This window comes from Myotis daubentonii, chromosome 2 (assembly GCF_963259705.1).
Source record: "Myotis daubentonii chromosome 2, mMyoDau2.1, whole genome shotgun sequence".
Lineage (NCBI taxonomy): Eukaryota > Metazoa > Chordata > Mammalia > Chiroptera > Vespertilionidae > Myotis > Myotis daubentonii.
Window position 1 is genome coordinate 75,494,050 of NC_081841.1, and position 21,203 is coordinate 75,515,252.

Sequence of the window (21,203 nt, forward strand, 5' to 3'; positions counted from 1 at the left end):
TTCCAGTACATTAGTACTATCTCCAATTTATAGATGAGAAAATTTAGGCTTAACTAGGTTAGGCTGTTATCCTTGACCAAGGCCACACAGCTAGTCTCTGGTATAAAAACATGTACTTATTTGATTCTATAACACATATTCTAAATCTTTCTTTTAAACTGTGATTTTTATGTTTTAATATCAAGCAATTTGCTCTAAATATTTTCTTAATTTCACAACTTTTGCTATGGTTGCTAACAGTTAATTTTCTCTTTTGCCTCATGAAAAGCATGTAATGCTGCATCTTCAAATATTTGCTAACTTCAATAAATTGTTTCAATGTAGTATATTTAAAAAAACAATATTTCAAATTGTAAATGTGTATGCATGTGTGGGTACCAGAGAAGTAGGGTCATTGTTTTTTTTTTGTTGTTTTTTTTTTTTTTAAATATATTTTATTGATTTTTTACAGAGAGAAGGGAGAGAGATAGAGAGTTAGAAACATCAATGAGAGAGAAACATCGATCAGCTGCCTCCTGCACATCCCCCACTGGGGAAGTGCCCGCAACCCAGGCACATGCCCTTGACCGGAATCGAACCCGGGACCCTTCAGTCCGCAGGCCGACGCTCTATCCACTGAGCCAAACCGGTTTCGGCAAGGGTCATTGTTAATTTCTGATATTTTTACATAGAAAAAGTTCAGTCAGTAAGAGAGTCTGATGTATTATAATAAAGACACATGTTTCATAAATGTTCGTTAAGTCATTTTCAAAACATTACCAAAGTATATAAGATTTTAAATGGGTGCAGTTTTTGGTGACTTGATTTTAATTAGTATCTGGTTTTACTTAACAGTCTTGCATGCTATAATACTGTATTCTTTTTGTTAAATTGTCCTGTATTTTAGTTGAAAAACAAAACATGCTTATTTTTGAGAGTAAGGCACTTGTAGCTACATTTGTAATGCTTATATTTTTATCGTGTATATAATTACTTTCAGAAAGTATAGTACTTTTAAAATACTTCCTTGTGTAAGTATCAAGTGAAATTTTTCCATGTGGCAGTTTTCACTAGCTCCTTCTGTGCTTGCATAATATTTTCACATAAAAATTGTCCTTCCAGAATTTATTATTAAACATTAGAATTGTCTTATTGGGACATTTAGTATGAGTAAGACAGATTTACTTGTTTTCATTACCTCATCTATTTTAAATTTATAAAAAAGCACTGACCTCTGAAGTGACTTTGTATTCCAGACATATTTTTTAACTTGATTTCCTAAATTGGACAGTAAATTTTATGTTCAAGAAAAAAGTTAGATTCCCATCTTAAAATAATTTGAGGCTGTTGCTAAACTCTTAATCTGTTGTGCATGTAAGTGAAGAAAAAAACAGGAAAATTAGTAAATTACAAAATAATGAAAACTTTATGCCAGACTTTCTTATGTAGTGCAATTTGAATTTTCTTTATTTGGATATAGTATAAAAAAAAATAGCTCTGCAGATTCCTATGGCTGGAGAGTTGAGAATGTGAGAGGAAGGAAAGGCCAGAACATTCAAGCCTATTTAACTTGCCCTATTTGAATAATTCTGCATTTAAAATAGATTTGTATGTATTTCCTTTTTAAATGCATGGAATAAATTGCACATGCTAACTTTTCAAACAAAAATTGTAGTATGAGAATACTAAATTTTATACTTGCCTGTAAAGTAAGGTTGATCATAGTATTGTCTCAGAGAATTCTAGAAAAGATGAATATAATACGGTTTAAGACATGCCTGACATGTAAAAAGTGCTAAATAAGTACCTGTTATTATTTATATGTGAATTTTTAAATCTTACGTTCGTGTCTCAATGGGCTTTAAATGTGCATTTACATATTTGAATGTATTTGTGTATATCTTACTCATGGGATGTGGAATACAATCACAAATAACTTTAAATTCTGATTTAAAAAAAACCCCTCCTTTTATACTTGTCTGTGTTGTGAAAGAACCATATCTCTAGTTCCTGTATTATTTTAGAGCTACATTTTTTGTTTTTCAGTATTAAATTTCTGAGCCAGAGAGAGAAGCCCCAAAAACCTGTAGGAAGGAAATAGTAAAGAGCCCAGATGAATTTATAATGCATACACAAAGGATATTAGACAGAAAGGAGCCATGAAGCTCATGATACAGGATAATGATTAAGGTGCAGAGATTAGCAGCAGCAATCAGGGGTAACTACCTCTTTTGCTGACCCCGTCTCCTTGCTATTGCTTCTGCCATTTTCCTCTTGTTACTAAGTACTATGTATGTAATTAAAGCTGATTAGATAGTTTTGAAAAATAGAATTACAGTCAATTTTCATTATTCACAGTAGTTAAGTTCTATAAAGTCACTGTGAATACCCACTGTTCCTAGGGGAAAAGAAGGTTAGCTTCCTATAAGCCTCTGGTCACAACATTTTTATCAACCAATCAGAACATAACCTTGTTTTACATGTGTTTCTGTTTAAACACAAAGTTTAATATTTATTGTTGACACATTAAAGTGAACTCATTGCCAACCACACGATAATCCATGCCTGAATAAAACATATCTAACACATGTATTTTCTCTGTAGGCATAGCACAGTCTTCTTGCACGTAGGACATTAGATAGCACTTCAGCACTACACTTAGAGGCCATTTCAAAAGGCAAAGTCACCAATAAAAATACAACGATGTGGAAGATATGGCACTAAATAAACTATGAAAAAACATTGTTCACAGTATAAAGGTGAAACACGAAGGCAGAGTGTGACCTTGTTCAGCTCAGCTGAGAATGTGTGTGTAGGGTGACTCATACTGTTTGCCATTTTGTGCATATACATAAAAGACTGCAAAAACACCATGAGTATTGATTTGCGGGCTGCAAATAAATTTTTTACTGAGTAGGCATGAGGATCAACTTTATGTTTTTCATAATATACACACCTAAGTGTTTTTGTGAGGATAATGAGTTTTATATTGACATAAACTATTTCTTTTAATAAATAAGTTCTTATTTTTTTACTATTCATTAAATATTTACCACCCCATTATACACCTTATTTATTCAGTGCTTTTTGGTTTATAGCTTCCTGAGATATTTTACTTGGTTCTCAGAACAATTCTTTGAGATTAGAAAAAACAAAATGCACAAATTTTAATGCTGTTTTCTAACCAATGGATAAATTGAGTTTCTGAGAAATTGTATGTCTTGCTCAGAGTCACATAGGTAGGTGATATCAAGTCTGGTGTAAAACCCAGTCCTTTGACCTGATATAGAATAACCTTAAATTCATAGACCTTCCTGTACAGCAGTTTGGCAACCTGTAGAAAGAGCTTTAAAAATACACTTTGATCTCTTAATCACTTATTCATAATTAAGTAATCATGGATAAGATCAAAGATTTATTTACTAGGATGTTTATTATAGTACTATTATAATAGAGAAAAATAGAAATAACCTAAATATCCAACCTTAATACAGGGATAGTTTTATCAGTTACACTACATATGGTATGAGATAAAATAGCTATTAAAATGCTTTTTATAGACTTGATATGGGCTGATACTTAGGATGCAATAAAAATGCTACAAAGTATGTTTACAGAATGATCCTAATTTTAAAATGCACAAAGGATATGAACTGGAAGTGGCGACATGTAATTTTAGCAGTGATTATCTCTGGGTGTCAGATTCATGCGTGATTTTATTTTGTTTCTTGTCCTTTTATTTATTTGAAAATTTTATTGACTATGCTTCTTTTATAATAATCAACTCTAAAATTCACTGTCATACCCAATACAGTCAACTATGGTTGGCACCACTTATTATTTATTTATTTTTATTTCAGAGAGGAAGGAAAGGGAGAGATAGAAACATCAATGATGAGAGAGAATCATTGATCAGCTGCCTCCTGCATGCCCCCTACTAAGGATCCAGCCCACAACCACCAAGCCACTGTGGCTGGGCAGCACCACTTTTGAAATATTGATAGTAGGTTATTAGAAATTCTTTGTTTCTAAAAATAAATTATTTTCAATTATGTTTTAAGGTCAACTAAGTTTTTAAACTAATGATAGATGTGAAAAACTTTAGAGCCTGGAATGATTACATATATAAAAATGAAGAGAATGCAAAATTATCATTTTCACCATTCTCTTTTATGTATTTTTCTCTTAAATATTTTTTCTACTTCTTCAGTTTTTTGTATATCTTTCTTAGTTTCCTTCTAATATCCTCTAAGTTTGTTATTACCTATCTTTAGGTATCCAATCACCACCAACAATATTGCTGTAAATATTCTTGTATATTTTTGTGCACATGAGCAAAAGTTTCTCTGAAATTATTAAGGATGGTCTTTTATTTTAAGTTCTGAAACTGTTATAAGTAAAAGTACTGTCCCTGAAAAAATGCCAGGATTCAGTATTCTTTGCATATGCATTTACCTAACTTTATTCTCAAGAGATTTTTAGCTGTTGGAACAGCTGAAAATTTGACTTTGTATTTAGTCTCCTCTGTACCAGTACATTTTCTTTTTGTTTTTTTAATCCTGTTTTATTGATTTCAGAGAGGCAGGAAGAGGGATAGATAGAAATATCAACAATGAGAGAGAATCATTGATCAGCTACCTCCTGCACACCCCTCACTGGGCATCAAGCCTGCAATATGGGCATGTGCCCTGACTGGGAATCGAACCACTACCTCCTGGTTCATGGGTCGACGCTCAACCAGTGAGCCACACAAGCTGGGTTGTACCAGTGCATTTTCTGAAATAAAAATGATAAAAGTTGGGAGAAATAGAAGACTGGAGAAAGAGAAATCACTTTTATATATATGATAGGTGATAATAATTACTCTTCTTCCTTTTTTTTCTCCTACTATATTTTATGAGGTTATTTAGTGTTTGGGTATTTACCAAACAAATATAGGATTATTTTATTCAAAAAGCTGTTCTTTTTCCTGTGCTTCATAAGAAATGTAAACAGTATATATATAATCATGTCCAAAAGTCTTACAAAATTGTTGTAGGATACTTTGTTACATAAAACCTTGAAAATGAAATCTTAGTATTCCAGATTTTTGTGTCTCAGAAATGTATTGTTCTAACAACATTGCTTTATTTTTCCTAATGCTTTTTAAAAGTCTTTGATTCTTCACTTATTTTTCTAAATGCCTAGTACATTTTTATATTTTTATTAGATAGAAAAATATGACCATAGAAACTATTTCTGTTTTAAGCAACTTTATAAATATCTTTTCTAAAATTAAGGTTAGCTTGAATGTTTTCAAAAAAGGCAAAGGAGAGAATTTGAAGGCAGTATTTTAAATACATGAGTATGATATCTGAAGAGTTTGGTAGCTATATAAAGATTTTAATGCATATAAATAAAGATATAATATGGCTAAGCGACTATTCAACCGTTCGACCAGTAGCTGTGATGCGCAATGACCACCAGGGAGCACACGCTCCGACCCATAGGTTAGGTTGCTGCTGGGGCCCTGTCAGCCTGAATCTAGTTCACCCGCACCCTGGGCCCTTCCTTTCTGAAATCAATAAAAATATATTTTAAAAAAAGAATTCACATTTTTACTTTTTACATTTAGGTATGGACATACGGAAACTATCTCATTTGATGTTTACAGAATAGATAAACCAGCTTGGGTAGTAGATGTAATAATCTATTTTCATGTAATAAATCAGTTTGTATTTTTTGATTGGTAGGTGGGGTTTTTTTATGGTAAAATTTAATGGATTATAAATTTACCTATAAGAGTAACTCATTGGCTCTTCAGATTCCTTAACTTTAAGTACATCTCAACTTTTTATTTATTCATCTTCCATTCCTTGCCAATAGTGTTGCACTTTTCTACAATTTTGGGAAGTCTTGGAAATCTGATCCAGGGATAATTAAAGCTACAGAAGAGCAAAAGAAAAAGGTAGCAAGAAACAATCTAACTAGTCACTTGAGTTTCACTGCCAAATCATCAGTAGTTACGGTAGATATTAGAGTACAAAGGAAGAAACTGTTGTTTAGAATTTTCAAACCAAAGAAGTTTCAAAACAAACAGATGTATAGTTGGTGCTCTTGTGATGCCTGTCCTTACACTTCCATAACATTTGATACTTTTATGCATTGCTTATTCATAAGGCTACTGGGATTGCTTTGAGAGATGAATACAATATTTTAAACATCTCTGTAAACCCTCCACTAATAATATGCATTCAGTAGATGTTTGTTGAAAGACTTTGTAAATTGAAAGGCCAATAAATTGGTTGATACTGCAGCTATATCATCACAATAACTGAAATATTTGTATATATGATCCTGGGCACCCCTCACTGTAACACAGGTACTTAGGAAGCCAATTTTATTATTTTAAGCGCTAGTTATGGACATATGGAAAATACCTATTTAAACAAAAACAAATCCTGATGAATTATGTCTGCCTACAGTAGACTAAAACACTGGCATGTTCTTATAACCCAATCCCCCCTTTTCTAGGAGATTGCTACTGTTATGTTCTAGTATTCTTCAGGCATTACTGCTAATAATTGGTTTGACAGGTTTTCTTAGTCATAATCCAGTTCTGAAGATTCAGGACCAGCTGTTAGGGTAGGTAACTTAGTTTTATTCTCAGAGGAATATTCCCATAACTAAGTTTAGGATCGCCTTTTCATATATCCAAGGAACAAAACTCCTATATCCATACTGTGGTGAAATAGCATAAGTAAATGAATAAAAGATTTTCTTTGAGCTGAAAACATTGGTTACTTAAAGATGAACATCATGTTGATTGATTGATTTGATGGCACAGTAGTTGGTGAACATTGTTCAGTTTTGAGTAAAATATATATTTTTAATTTACAGACAATAGTTGAACTTGCAGAGACAGGAAGTCTGGACCTCAGTATATTCTGCAGTACCTGTTTGGTAGTATTTTTTTTTTTCTTCATTCTTCCATCTATCCTCTTCTAGCAGTGGTATAGCATAGAGGGTTTGGGAAACAAAGAGAAGACGTTCTTTTGCTGAACACATTTGTGCCCTCCAAAAAAGTGATACAAGAGGAAAGATGGTAAAACGATGTCTCCTTCCAGTGTGCTTTTCCCTGATAGAACTTGACTATAGTTCTGATTCAGAGATCCCATTCATTGATATTCATTCTTATTCTCTTCCTCTCTCTTAAAATGTAATTCAACAAATAAAAAACTAAGTAATAATGCCTTTAAAATCAAAGGTTTAGTATGATCCCTAACACTATTATTATTTTAACTACATCAGTCTGTCTATATTAGAATGTTATGCAACTTTGAGCACTATTTTATTGATATTAAAAATTGTTATCTTCATCCAGGTCATAGATAAAGATACATATGAAATTAGATAGCATTTACTTGTTGACTCAGCTATGGTAATATTGACATTATTCTATTACAGACATCAAATTTCTATAGAATAACTATTTTTGTTTTTATTATTTTCTGCTTTAATTTTTATAATTCTTGAGAAAAGTGTATAAATTGCTACAATGTTTACCATGTTTATCTACATGGAAATTGAAATATCTTCAAATTGTACCTGAAACTAAATGCTCTTTTACACCTTTGCAACTGAACTGATGTCTTAACATTTGAATAATAAAATAGTTTAGGATTATGGAATGACTTTTTGAAACTGAGCTCTAATGCTACAGATTCCTTAAGTTGCTTCATTTAACATTCATTGACCAAGCAGTCATGGTTTTGAATATTCAAAATATATACTGCTGTGCTTTTGGAAGGAACTTTAGGGTGCTGTTTTCAAGCATTCTTTAAAAGATGGTTTTTGTTTCTATGTTTTACAATGAGTTATTTACATGTTTGGCATTCTTAACATATAGAATGTTTTTATAGCCTACTGTTCTGTGGAAATTATTCTGTCCTATAAAGTTAAGAATGCATTGCTGATGTGTTTGCCATATGGCAAAGAAATTCTTTATAGAGTCACTCAGTACAGTTTTATTGTTAAACAAATATTTAATAGGAAGAACAAAACTATTTTTGCCATCATAGTGTAAATGTTTTATAATGTTTTTATAAGACGTGTACTCCTGGGTAGATAATTTGATTTTGTAAAGTAAGAACATACATGTTATGAAATGATTCAAATCAACAGAGTATTTCTCATCATATGGGTATCTTTCACTTTGATAAATAGGCGAATCTCTAGGAGACACACCTAGATCACAATTTTCTAAAAAAGTTACTTTGTACGTGAACTGAAGAGAGTACTATATTCAGGAGCCTCTGTCAGTCTTTAGTTCAGAATTCATTGACAAGTGAATTCCCAGAGGGGAAATGTAGCTGAGGGTTCAAGGTGGGAGTAGAATTTACCTAATATATCCTGCTACTTTCTCCTAAATAGATGTTGTCACATTATCTGTGGTAAAGACTAACTTACCCTTTTCTTTGATCCACAGATCATATTAGTACATGTAAGAACTGCAAAGTCAATTTAGGTTTTCTTCGTAGGACCTCAGAATAATGTATAATCTTATGAAAATTATTGGGGAAATGGCAGTGCTTTTGTTAAAACACCAATGAAGGATATTATAAATTTTGTTTCTGGCATAGTTTAATCACTTTAGCTTTTTGTCATATACCCAGCACTGGGACTACCAGTCCTTCAAAGATTACTACTGAGTTCTTATATTCACTTGGCTGATTTAGAAAAATATAGAGTAAAATATTTTACAACAGTTAAAACATTAAGACATTATAAACATAAACTCTTTATTGCCTGTCAGAAGCTGAATAATGTATTTATAATTTGTTTTGCAAGAAATAGGGACTACCTAAACTTCCTAAGCATATTGTACATTCTTAGATATGGCCATGCATTTCAGGGTATGTCTGTACCTGAAACTGAGATCGCAGGAGGCACTGAGAAATAGATGTGTACACTTACATTTTTTGCTAGAATATAGGATGACTCATATTAAATGATTTTGAATTCTAAAAGCTTTTATTCACTTCTAACTTGACCTTCCTTTTACTAAAGAACAATTTCATTATTAAAGAACAACTAATATCATGACCATTAATCACAATAAATTTTCATTTAGAAGCCTGGAAAGTGGTGTTTTTATTATTCAGAAATTTGAGGGATATAAATTAAAAATAGTATCATTCATCCAAACAGCAAATTGGATGATTCTGCTTCATTCTTAAGAGTTTATATTCTAAAGTAGCCTTATCCTTTTCAACTTTGTTGCTGCAATTGAAATTGTTTTGTTTTACCCTTGGAAACCTTGGGATAATTCTTTCCCAAAAATACAGCTTTATTTTTTCATAATTATACTTTGAGAAAATAAATGTTCTGCTTTCCTCTCCAAGATACAGTGCCTTTTATAATCTTTTAACATGCCTATTAACAGATACGGAAACCAGTGAGGTCCAAACATTGTGGTGTGTGCAACCGCTGTATAGCAAAATTTGATCATCATTGCCCATGGGTGGGTAACTGTGTAGGTAAGTTTCATTAGTAATTTCTAAATATATTGTTCATTTAAGTCATTCTAAGTAATTAATAATGTATAATATTAAAGCTGATAGTAGAAAGTTCATTCCTGTACCTTACTACACTCATTCCCCCTAACTCCCTAATTATCTTTGGGTTGACAAAACCAGTTCAGTTGAGAGGATGCGTTTAAAACCAGTGTCTAGAAAAGATTGATAGCATTTCTCTATCAGTTTTTTCTGGTGCCTACTCTTTCCTATTTTCTCCATTGGATAATAGTGAAATTGAAAAGGAGACAGATAGTATTTTTTTTAATTAAACTAGAGAAAGTAAGGCAATAAAAATATTTGAAAGGATATGATGCAGAGAGGAAGAGAGGAATGACAAATAAGAACTCTACATAATTCATTGTTCAAGAATGGTGTAGTCTGAGGAGATGAGCTGAGTGATATGAGAGATGGCCCTGGGATTTCATGAGGTGACAGCAGGGAAACATTACAAAGATTGTGTAACTGTTGGGGAGAAGTCTTTGAAAAGTTGGATTATGAACTTTATAAAAGTAAAGCTGAAATAGGGATATTTTAACATCACAAAGCAAAGAAGAGCATTAAAGCTCAGAATTGTGACTTACTTGGTTCTTTGAGACTCTTGCCTTCAAAATGAGTATCATTGCAGTCATCACATCTTTGTATGTTGTTATAAGCATTCTTATATTAAGACTTTAGTGAAATCATTAATTTTCTTGAAGAACATTTTCTAAAATAATGTGTGTGATTATTGTTTCAGTTGTATAACACCTTTCATGACAGTCCCTCCCTCCCCCTAATTCTTCTCACCCCTGGTGTGTTTCCAGTTGTTTTTTCTTAGCTGAAAAAAAGTGCTTCTTTGTTGTTTTTTTAGGTGCAGGCAACCATAGATACTTTATGGGCTACCTGTTCTTCTTACTTTTTATGATCTGCTGGATGATTTATGGTTGTATTTCTTGTGAGTACAATTAGGTTTTTTCTCTTCTTAGAACACAAATGTTTGCATACTCATGCTTACCATGTTAACAACAATATGATAATGACAAAAATCTTTTAACTAAAAATTTTGGTTTGGGGCAACTCACTGCAGTGAAGCATAGAGAAAAAAATAGATAATAGAATTATCAATTATGTTCAACTTATAGTATAAGCAACATAATTACCAATTAACTAACTATTGTTTAATACATGTGTCCCTGAAAAATGTGTTGGCTTACTAGGCTTTGAAAAGCTTCTGGGTTAAATGTATGTACATGTTTTTTACATCATTTGCTTGCTTTACTCTAGTAGTTTATAGATTTTGTGATTGTGCTAGTTGCTCTTTCTTAGCAAACGTAGTTGTTTCTTAGCAAACATGGTAAAGATAGTTGAAGTTAAATTTGCAGAGAACTTGAAATATTTTGAGAAGTGAGGTAATTATTGCCTACTAGAGAATATTAAAAGATACTAGAAATTCCTCTTTTAAGAATAAGTTGTCATTCATTTGATCATATAAGTTTAGTACCTTAGAGGAATTTGTGGGGTTTTATTGCATTGAAAACATAAATTGGAAAGAGTTTAAATCAGTAGTTCTCAACCTGTGGGTCGCAACCCCTTTGGTGGTCCAACGACCCCTTTGGTGGTCGAACGACCCCTTTCACAGGGGTCGCCTAAGACCATCCTGCATATCAGATATTTACATTATGATTCATAACAGTAGCAACATTGCAGTTATGAAGTAGCAACGAAAATAATTTTATGGTTGGGTCACAACATGAGGAACTATATTTAAAGGGCCAGAAGGTTGAGAACCACTGGTTTAAATGAATATATTAGTTACTATGCAGGTCTTGGTGGTACTTAGCATAAAGATGTATTAGATCCCAGCTTAAAAATAAATCTTGGAAGGATGATTTCCTGGTTCTCCTATGCACACAGATATTGAGAATAACCTCTGTTATTGCCCTAATAAAAAAGGAGGCAATGTCCTCAAATACGTGTGTATAGTATCCATCAAATAAAATCCGAATATTGTTAAATACAGTGATTTTTTTTAAAAGATTGGCTGCTTTGCTTTCCATTTCTGATGTGATTTTTTTTTTGTTTTTATTTTACTTTTTATTTATTTTACTTTTTCCATCGCCATTTATCTCAAGTCCTCTTCAACTGCCACCCTCCCTTCCCATCTCCCCCTGCAAAATCACCACAATGTTAACCATGATTTGTCCCTGTTTTGTTTTTTTCTTTTTCTCAATCTCTACACCTCCCAACCCTAACCCTAAACCCCCAACACACACACATTTTTCACTAATGTATAATCGGATTATTTAAGATTTTAAAAAATGTGCATTGAAAGTCACTAATTAAAGCTAGACTCTTAGATCATGCTTTTTGTTTTGTGTTTCTTTTGGCGGGGGGCAGCCCTTTTTTTATTTTAAGCCTCATGTAAGGCTATGATTATTGTGTTGTTTTGTGTTTTTTTGAAAGAGAGAGAGAGAGAGAGAGAGAGAGAGAGAGAGAGAGCAATCAGTTACCTTCCATATGCACCCCATCCGGGGACCAAACCCGCAACATTGGCATGTACCCTGACTGAGAATCAAACCTGCAACCTTTTTGGTATATGGGACATTGCTCCAACCAACTGAGCCACCTGGCCAGGGCTTGGATCATGTTTTTTAAGTGGTGCCTACCACAAATATCTACACAGGTGCCTGGGTGATTATTGAGTAAAAGTGAGTATTTTTCTGATTTTAGACTGGGGACTCCACTGTGAGACCACTTACACCAAGGATGGATTTTGGACATATATTACTCAAATTGCCACATGTTCACCTTGGATGTTTTGGATGTTCCTGAACAGCATTTTTCATTTCATGTGGGTGGCTGTATTACTCATGTGTCAGATGTACCAGGTACGTGCAAGTGCATTATTTGTTCTTTAGTGTACTAATTGAAAACTCTTAAAAATTTACTTCTTGCTTAAAAGGTAATGTATTCTCTTTTCACTCACTCCTACATTTCAAATAGTACAATTTTAATTTACTTTTTCTTTGTACTTTTCTTCCTCCTTTCCTCCTCCTCCTTATTTTATGAACTTTTGACTTTGAATACTACTCTTGACAGAACTTTTTATTTCTGTTTTTCCTGATTCAAATACATCCACTTGGATATAATTGTAAGTTTAGATTGATGATGCCATTAAATTTGTGTTCATTTTAATAATAATGTTTTATTACTGACAAATATCAACATTTGTCTTTTATTAAATTATTTTTTAAAACGTTCATTCTTAAAGGGGCTGATTGAGGTGGTCTGTGTACATAGTGTCCATCTCTCCATGTGCACAATGCCAAGTAACCTGTTTTTATTTTATTTATTATTTAATATATATTTTTATTGATTTCAGAGAGGAGGGGAGAGGGAGAGAGAGAGAAACATCAGTGATGAGAGAGACTCATGGATCGGCTGCCTCCTGCATGCCCCCTACTGGGGATCCAGCCGCACCCAGGCATGTGCCCTGACCGGGAATTGAACCATGACCTCCTGGTTCATAGTTTGACGCTCAACCACTGAGCCACAATGGCTGGGCCTGTTTTTAAATATATTCCCCATTTTATGAGCTATTTTTCATGGAGTCAAAATGATATTTTGTGAACTAGCTTGATATTCTCCTGATTGAAAACCAAAAGCAGACTTCATCATTTTTCTCTCTATCCTGACCTTGACAGTTCATTAACTTATTTACATTAAATACTCAGAGAATTAATGGCTTGCTTTCCTTATCTCTTAGATATCATGTTTAGGTATTACTACAAATGAAAGAATGAATGCCAGAAGATACAAGCACTTTAAAGTCACAACAACATCTATTGAAAGCCCATTCAAGTACGTACATGTTTATAAATTTAATATTTTCCCTTGGCATATAAATTTCCTTCCTAAACCAAGCTCAGCAATTATCTAGTGAATACATCAAAGAGAAGTGTTTTCTTTATTTACGGCAATAGAATATTAAGTAGGAAATGTTTCTTTTACGTAGCAATATGTAAAATAGTTTATAAATCCTACTAAATTTTAAATTTCAGCCACACGTAGCATTAATTAGTTTATCATAACTTTAGAATTTATCACATTAACTGTTTATAAATTTGTGGTACTCTTTTTTTTAATTGCACAATTCAAACTTTTTTGACCTATTAACATAAGTATTTGATTTTTAATCTTTCCATCAATTTATAAATTTTCATTAGAAAATGAATGTATCCAGAGAAATGAAATAAGATTTTAAAAATATAATGAATTGAAGTTTATATTTAGGGAAATTTCCTAGGCTCTAAGACAGCTACTTTTCAGTACAAGTTGTGTATTTACCCTCTGATTGAGACAAAAATTCCCACGTCTTATCTTTTTAAATTGAGGTATAATTGGCATGTAACATTACATTAGTTTTAGGTGTACAACATAATTTGATATTTGCATACATTGAAAAATAATCACCACAAGAGTCTAGTTAACATCTGCCACCATACATAGTTAAAAATTTTTTCTTATGAGAACTTTTAAGATCTACTCTCTTAGCAACTTTCAAATATGCAATACAATATTATTAACTACTAGAGGCCTAGTGCACAAAATTCATGCTCGGGTAGGGTCCCTAGGCCTGGCCGGTGATCAGGGCTGATCAGGTTCCCCACCTCCCTGCCGCCTCCTTCCCTTGCTCCCTCAGCGCCCCACCGCCACTGCTGGTCACCCACCATGTTTTGTGCTGCCCCCTGGTGGTCAGCACACATCATAGCGAGCGAGTGAATTTCCAGTTTCCCTGTCGAACTTCTAAGGGGACAATTTGCATATTAGCCTTTTATATAGGATAGTCACCATGTTGTACAGTATACCAGAACTTATTTATTTTATAACTGAAGTTTGTACCTTTTGAGGAATTCTCTTAACACATTTCAACCATCCCACCACCCTTTACTTCTGGCAACCACCAAACTGTTCTCTTTTTATGAACTTGGGTTTTGTTTATTTGTTTGTTCATTTGGATTCCACATATAAGTGATAGCATATGGCATTTGTTTTTCTCTGTACACACTACTTTTTTTATTTACTCATCCATCAATGGACACCTAAGTTGTTTCCATATCTTGGCTATTGTAAATAATGCTGCAATAAACATGGAGGTGCATTTATCTTTTCAAGTTAGTGTTTTTGTTTTCTTTGGATAAATACTCAGAAGTGGAATTGCTTGGTCATATTGTTGTTCTATCTTTAAATTTTTGAGGAGACTCCCTACTGTTTTTCATAGTGGCTGCACTATTTACAATCTTACCAACAGTTCCTCACCACTTCACCAGCATTTGTTATTGCTAGTCTTTTTTTTTTTTTTTATAATAGTCATTCTAAAAGGTGTGAAGTTTATCTTATTTGTGCATTTCTCTGATGAGTAGTGATGTTGAACATCTTTTCATGTCATGTACCTTTTCACCATTTGTATGTCTTCTTTGGAAAAATGTCTATTCAGATCTTCTGCCCATTTTTTAATCAGATTGTTTGCTTTTTTGCTATTGAGTTGTAAGATTTTGTTATATATTTGGATAGTAATCCCTTAGCAGGTCTATGATTTGTAAATATTTTCTAGTCAGTAGGTTGCCTTTTCATTTTATTCATGGTTTTCTTTGATGTGCAGAAGCATTTTAGTTTGATGTAGTCCCACTTATTTTTGCTTTTGTTGTTTTTGCATTTGGTGTCAGATTTAAAAATTCATCACCAAGACTGATGTCAAGGAGCTCACTGCTTATTTGTTTCTAGGAGTTTTATGGTTTTAGGTCTTATATTTTTTAATTCATTTTAGGTTAATTTCCATGTTAATGATGTAAGATGGTCCAGTTTATTCTTTATATGTTGCTATCCAGTTTTCCCAACCCCATTTATTAAAGAGACTGTCCTGTTCCTTATATATACATTTTAAAAATGAATTCAGTTTGAAGCCAAGAAATAGTAGTTTCTTAATTATATGAAATATTTAAAACTTGGAGTTTTATTCAAGCTACTTGCCTCCCACCTGGAAGCTTTTGCAGTGCTATTAACTATTGTATGCTTCTAGGAAGCAAACAAGCCTGTAACTAAGGACAAAAATAAGAGAGGCAATTAAGTAGTTTTCAGAACTTTCCTTTAGGCACAATCCTATATAATAAAAGGCTAATATGCAAACAGACCAAACTGTGGAACAACTGAACCAGTTGCTATGACATGCGCTGACCACCAGGGGCGCGTGCGGAACATGGCAGGCGTTGGCAGCAGGTGGCATAGCGCAGAATATGGTGGGCATCAATCACGGCAAAATGGTGGAACAGGTGAGCGGGGGCGCCAGATCAAGGCAGGGCACCCGTCGCTGTCATTGGGATGAGCCTCTGGTGGTTAATGAAAATTCTTTGCTCCCACCTGCTGCGGTCCTGCTCATTGCTCACACCTGCTGCTGGTGCCACTGCAGGTGCAAGCGGCAGCTGCTGACCCTGATCGCCCCTCATGGCTTTTCCACTTCCTGCTCCTGAGGGGTGATCGGGGCCAGCAACTGCCACTCACACTTGCTGCCAGCAATAGCTCTGCTCGCACCTGCTACTGTCACCGGAGCTGCCGCTCACACCCACTGCTGGCACCGTCCCGATCGCTTAACGCCATCGGCGGGTGCAAGCAGCAGCTGCCAGCTCCAATTGCCCCTGAGGGCTTCTCCATCTCTCCCTGATCCTGAGGGGTGATGGGGGCTGGCAGCCGCTGCTCTCACCCGCTGACTGCGCCAGCCTCGCTTGCACCCACTGCTGGCACCAGCCCCAATTGCTCCACGCCATCAGCAGGTATGAGCAGGGCCAGCGCCATCAGCGTGTGGGAGCGACGGCAGGAGCAAGGCTCCCAGCAGACAGGACTGGGGGTCACGGTGGGTGGGGCTGGGCAGGGGCATGGAGGATGGGCCAAGACCCACTCCTGTGCCTACCAGAGCCTTGCAGCCCACAGTTCCTTTCAAGGTGCACGAATTTGTTCACTGGGCCCCTAGTAATTACGTAAGGGGGAAGCAGACTGCTTTTCCAAAGGTGTTCTCAAAGTTCTAAAATTCCCTGAACTTACCTGCACCCTTTTTTAAATTGTTATATTAGGTACACTACCAAATTCATGCTATTTGTATTTATTTTGTCTTTTACTTTCTCAAGTTTGGATGTAGTTTATCCTCTTGCCAAAGAACCACCAATCAAGGAAAGGTTTTATAAAAAATTACATGACAAGAATGAAATGCAAATTTGAATAACTTTAAAGTGTAAGTGTGTAACTCATTAATTAGCACAAGAGAAAAGAAAAACCAGGGTTGGCCAGGCCGTGAAGAAACACGAATGCGCATATATTTTATTGATCTATAAACAGGTTCTTTCTGGCAAGTAACCTGAGATTTTAAATTTAGAAAAAAAATACCACCAAAATTATATTAAACTCATCTAGTAAATCATTGTACTAATACTCTTTTTCTTTTTTGGGTTTTTTTTTTTTTTAGCCATGGATGTGTAAGGAATGTTATAGACTTCTTTGAATTTCGATGCTGTGGCCTCTTTCGTCCCGTTATCGTGGACTGGACAAGGCAGTATACAATAGAATATGACCAAATATCAGGATCTGGGTACCAGCTCGTGTAGCAGCGTCTTTATCTTATGAAGCATATTGCTAAGTGGTGCCTGAAAATGTGTCTGTCCGTGTCTCTCTCACACTCGAATCCACATCCTTTGAACAAGAGCATGTTGTATGTAGGGCCAACAGTGAATTTTAGTCTTTTTTTTTTCAACACTTTTATTAACAAAGGTAAATATGGACAGAACACACTGCCACTTCCGGGAAGAGTAAAGATCTTAAAAAGAATTTTAATGTGGGAATTCACAACATACTCAACTTTTTGGTTTTGTTCTCATAACACTTTTCACAAAAAAAGAGTGAACTTACTCTGTTGACAGATACTAATCAGAAATGTTTGAGTGTTGCTAAAATTAAATTTATGGTATACAGCTAAATTTTATGGTACAATCTACTAATAGTATTGCAGTTGATTCCACGAGAATTGTCTTAAATTGATTCAAACTAGAATTATGTACGTTTTAGAATGTACATGTTTATACTGTGATGAAAATCATGTGGGTTTATTAGGGATCCTCTCTAATGTGTCTTCAAAGGCACAAGAAAATAACGTTCACCAAAAAAAAAAAAAATGTGCTAACAATATTATATTGCTATCAGCTCTTGCAGTGCTGATATATTTCTGGTTCAGTGAAATAATTTGTAGTAACCTTGCTGTGAGGTTTTATGGTCTGATAACAAAACACTTGCATGAGTATAGTAAGTCATGCCATTTTGTTCAAGCTTAAAAGCCCTACTAAATGCATGATACACCTCATAGAATGTATTCTAGTACCTACTATCCAGTAAAGCATAAATTAGAATTTAATTTGATGTGCACACAACCTACTTTCTAAGAGTTAAGGTATTTTCAAGAAAATGCAGAATAAGTTAATGCTAAATTCTCACTAATAGATAAGTGAATTTACTTTTAAAATTCTGAGCTGCAAAATAAAGACAAAATGATGGAGTTTAGCTAATGATGGAGCATGATCTCTGTACATAGCACATCTGAATAAAAGAAAAGCTAATAGTATATTCTGGTTTTAAAAATATGACCTATCAGAAAGAATTCAATCCCAAGTTTGAGTTTTTTCAGTATTGAATGTTTTGAAATTTGTTATGCCATCTGGATTTCAAAAAAGATTTTCTTATATTGTTAAATGTGATGCACTGATCAATTTTTGTTGCAGCATTTTCATGCTCATGATGAACTATCAGTCACTGCTTCCATAAATATTGTTTACAGAGTGAGACTTGCTGTAGTCCTCTTAAGTGCTGTAGCAAACTGTGGTTCGAGCAACCTGTGGGAAACCTGTGAGAGGGAATGGGCTGGGGGAGGGTGGGAAAAGGGTGGTCAGACTAATGACAGATCCTAGGCCAGTGTAAAGATTGTGTATCTGTATATAAATAATTTATCAAATAGTTTTCTCTTTGTGTCTGTGTATGTGTTAGTTGTTTAAAGCTGCTCATTTCATTTTATCCAACCAAAAGAAAAGGAAGATAACTAATGAGCTTCTAGTGATGTTTCATAGTGCTGTTAATAGGCATTATACCTTGCAAGTTCACTGCATGTCTGATGCTTGGTAAAATTAGTATTCCCTGTACAATGCAGATTACAGGTATTAAAGCAATCTAGTGGCATACCCGCCGCCCCTTGCCTTAGTAAGAGGAGCAGTGAAAATGTATATAGTTGATGTTCAGTATTTCCAAATACTGTTTTTATATAGTTCCTTTGACCATAAGTCACACATCAGAAAGATTACCCTTAGTGTGTTTGTGAGTGTTTTAAGACTAGAAAATTGGCATATGTACTTTATTTTTGAAAAGGGAAGATTTGGTTGTCGGGTGGCAATAGCATTGTGCCATTTTTGTCAGAGTGTAAAAAACTGGTCAATTTACTAATGTCTCTGCTAGTTTTGACTACTAATTGGGGCAAATTTTAGATAATTTTTTATTTCACAATTATTTATAAAAGCCTAGAGTTTGTTTTAATTTTTTGTATTTTGAGCCACTTCACATGAAGACTCAGTTACAGTTTTTATTGAATACATTTTTATTAACAGTCAAATACTATGGTGATTTTCTAATTTGGATAAGAGTGTTGTTACCATGTTTTTTCTTTGTGGTACAATATTCTTTTCAGTGCAAGAGATGTCTTTCAGTTAAATAGAAAAACCCTCTAGATATATAATTACATGGAAAATATTAGCAATGTTAACTAGTACTAACCATCTCATAATACCAATGAAATCTGTAACTCAGAAATGATCAGATGGTCAGGAACCAGCTGTGCAGCATGGCGCCCTGTTTAATTATTTCATAGGTCTTGTATGTGGCACCGGCTTAACCCAGTTCTAAACTTGTGTATGAAGGTGACCCTTCGGGAAGTTCATATCATCTTAATTGGGCACATTTAACAAATAGGAACTTATTTCTCAGCTCTGAACATGAACTTTTTCTTTGGAGTTTTTTTCCTTCATATTTTTGTTGTTCCCAGGAATTTGTTTGAAATATTAGAAGGCATAAAACATCATTATAATTAAGCTATTGATATTTTTATTTTATATTTTCTTTATTTATAACTGTGCCAAGTATTATTTTGCTACTTACCGTGTTACTCTGTGGAAAGGAAAACCTGTAAAGTGTTTAATAAATTAGCTCTCCTCACATAAATTAAATCTGTCAAAATTTTTAAAATATTAATCAGAATAAATATTGACTCTTAGGTGTGTGCTTGCTTATTTCACTTGATTCACTTCAAGAAATTGATGAAACACTAGTAGTCGTACCTATAATGTGAAAAGATTATTCTATATACTTATATCGAGTCAACTAGGATTCAAGTTTCAAGATTAGAAATTGGTGAAAGTAAAGGGTGGTAGTGGTATTCTAAAAAAAAGTTCCACAATTTTATGTGTATTTGTGTGTGTAATTATTTTTAAGAATCTTAGGTTATATGGAATTAGTAGGATCCTCTGGGACTATATGAATCTCCAAGTTTTAAATATAAGTATATTTAAGAGGTTTTTAAAAACATATTTTTCTTGATTTCAGAGAGGAAGGGAGAAAGAGGGAAATAGAAACATCAATGAGAAACATTGATTGGCTGCCTCCTGCACCCCCACCCCCACCCCCGAGGATCGAGCCCGCCCTGACCCCCTGACCGGCAATCAAACCCACACACTTTTGTTGCATGGAACGAGGCCCAACCAACTGAACCACATCAGCCCAAATGGATAGTTTTTAAAATAAAAATATGTATTTGCCACATAGCACTTTAATATCACCCTTGGATTACTTGGGTGCTACCCTGTCAATTTGCATCCAAATGATGAAAGTAATTCCTCCCAGAACAGTCTGCCCAAAGCCAAATTCCCTTCTCCGCTCCTGAAACCAGTGGAAGCTAAGTTTACAGTTTCAGAGTAGCTGTTTTGCCATGACTCCCAGTTTAAGAATAATTTTACTTATTATGAATGGATATCTACCTAACTTAGCAAGAAGTCTCAAATTACCAGGCACCTGGCAACTTCACATAGAATATTTTTCTCTAGGATATTACTAGCATCTCCAACACAATTTGGGAAACAGTAAGTGTGGGAAATGTTGCCTCTGTGTAGGGAAGTTTATTATATAAAACATTCTGGGTAATCTATCACTGCTTCAAACCACCCCAAATTTAGTGGCTTAAAATGGTATTTTTGTTCACAGATCTGCATTTAGTCAGAACTCAACAAGAGTAGCTCACGTAGCCAAAACCGGTTTGGCTCAGTGGATAGAGCGTCAGCCTGCGGACTGAAAGGTCCCAGGTTCGATTCCGGTCAAGGGCATGTACCTGGGTTGCGGGCACATCCCCAGTAGGAGATGTGCAGGAGGCAGCTGATCGATGTTTCTCTCTCATCGATGTTTCTAACTCTCTATCTCTCTCCCTTCCTCTCTGTAAAAAATCAATAAAATATATTTAAAAAAAAAAAAAAAAGAGTAGCTCACGTTAATCCCCTTGGTGTCAGCTGGGATGGTTCAAAAACAGGACTGGAATGACCTGAAGGCTCAGTCACATGTGTG

General features: G+C 34.4%; 1 protein-coding gene across 1 annotated transcript in view; it reads left to right on the forward strand.

The window, feature by feature from the left end:
• ZDHHC17 (zinc finger DHHC-type palmitoyltransferase 17) overlaps positions 1-19,866 on the forward strand; it is an 87,295-nt gene extending 67,429 nt beyond the window's left edge. The window contains exons 11-17 of the mRNA XM_059683689.1: positions 5,802-5,926; positions 6,859-6,921; positions 9,404-9,497; positions 10,387-10,470; positions 12,246-12,403; positions 13,282-13,376; positions 17,029-19,866. Coding sequence (XP_059539672.1) covers positions 5,802-5,926; positions 6,859-6,921; positions 9,404-9,497; positions 10,387-10,470; positions 12,246-12,403; positions 13,282-13,376; positions 17,029-17,167 — 758 coding nt within the window. The 3' untranslated portion in view covers positions 17,168-19,866. The remainder of the gene's footprint in view (positions 1-5,801; positions 5,927-6,858; positions 6,922-9,403; positions 9,498-10,386; positions 10,471-12,245; positions 12,404-13,281; positions 13,377-17,028) is intronic.
• The last annotated feature ends 1,337 nt before the right edge of the window (positions 19,867-21,203 follow it).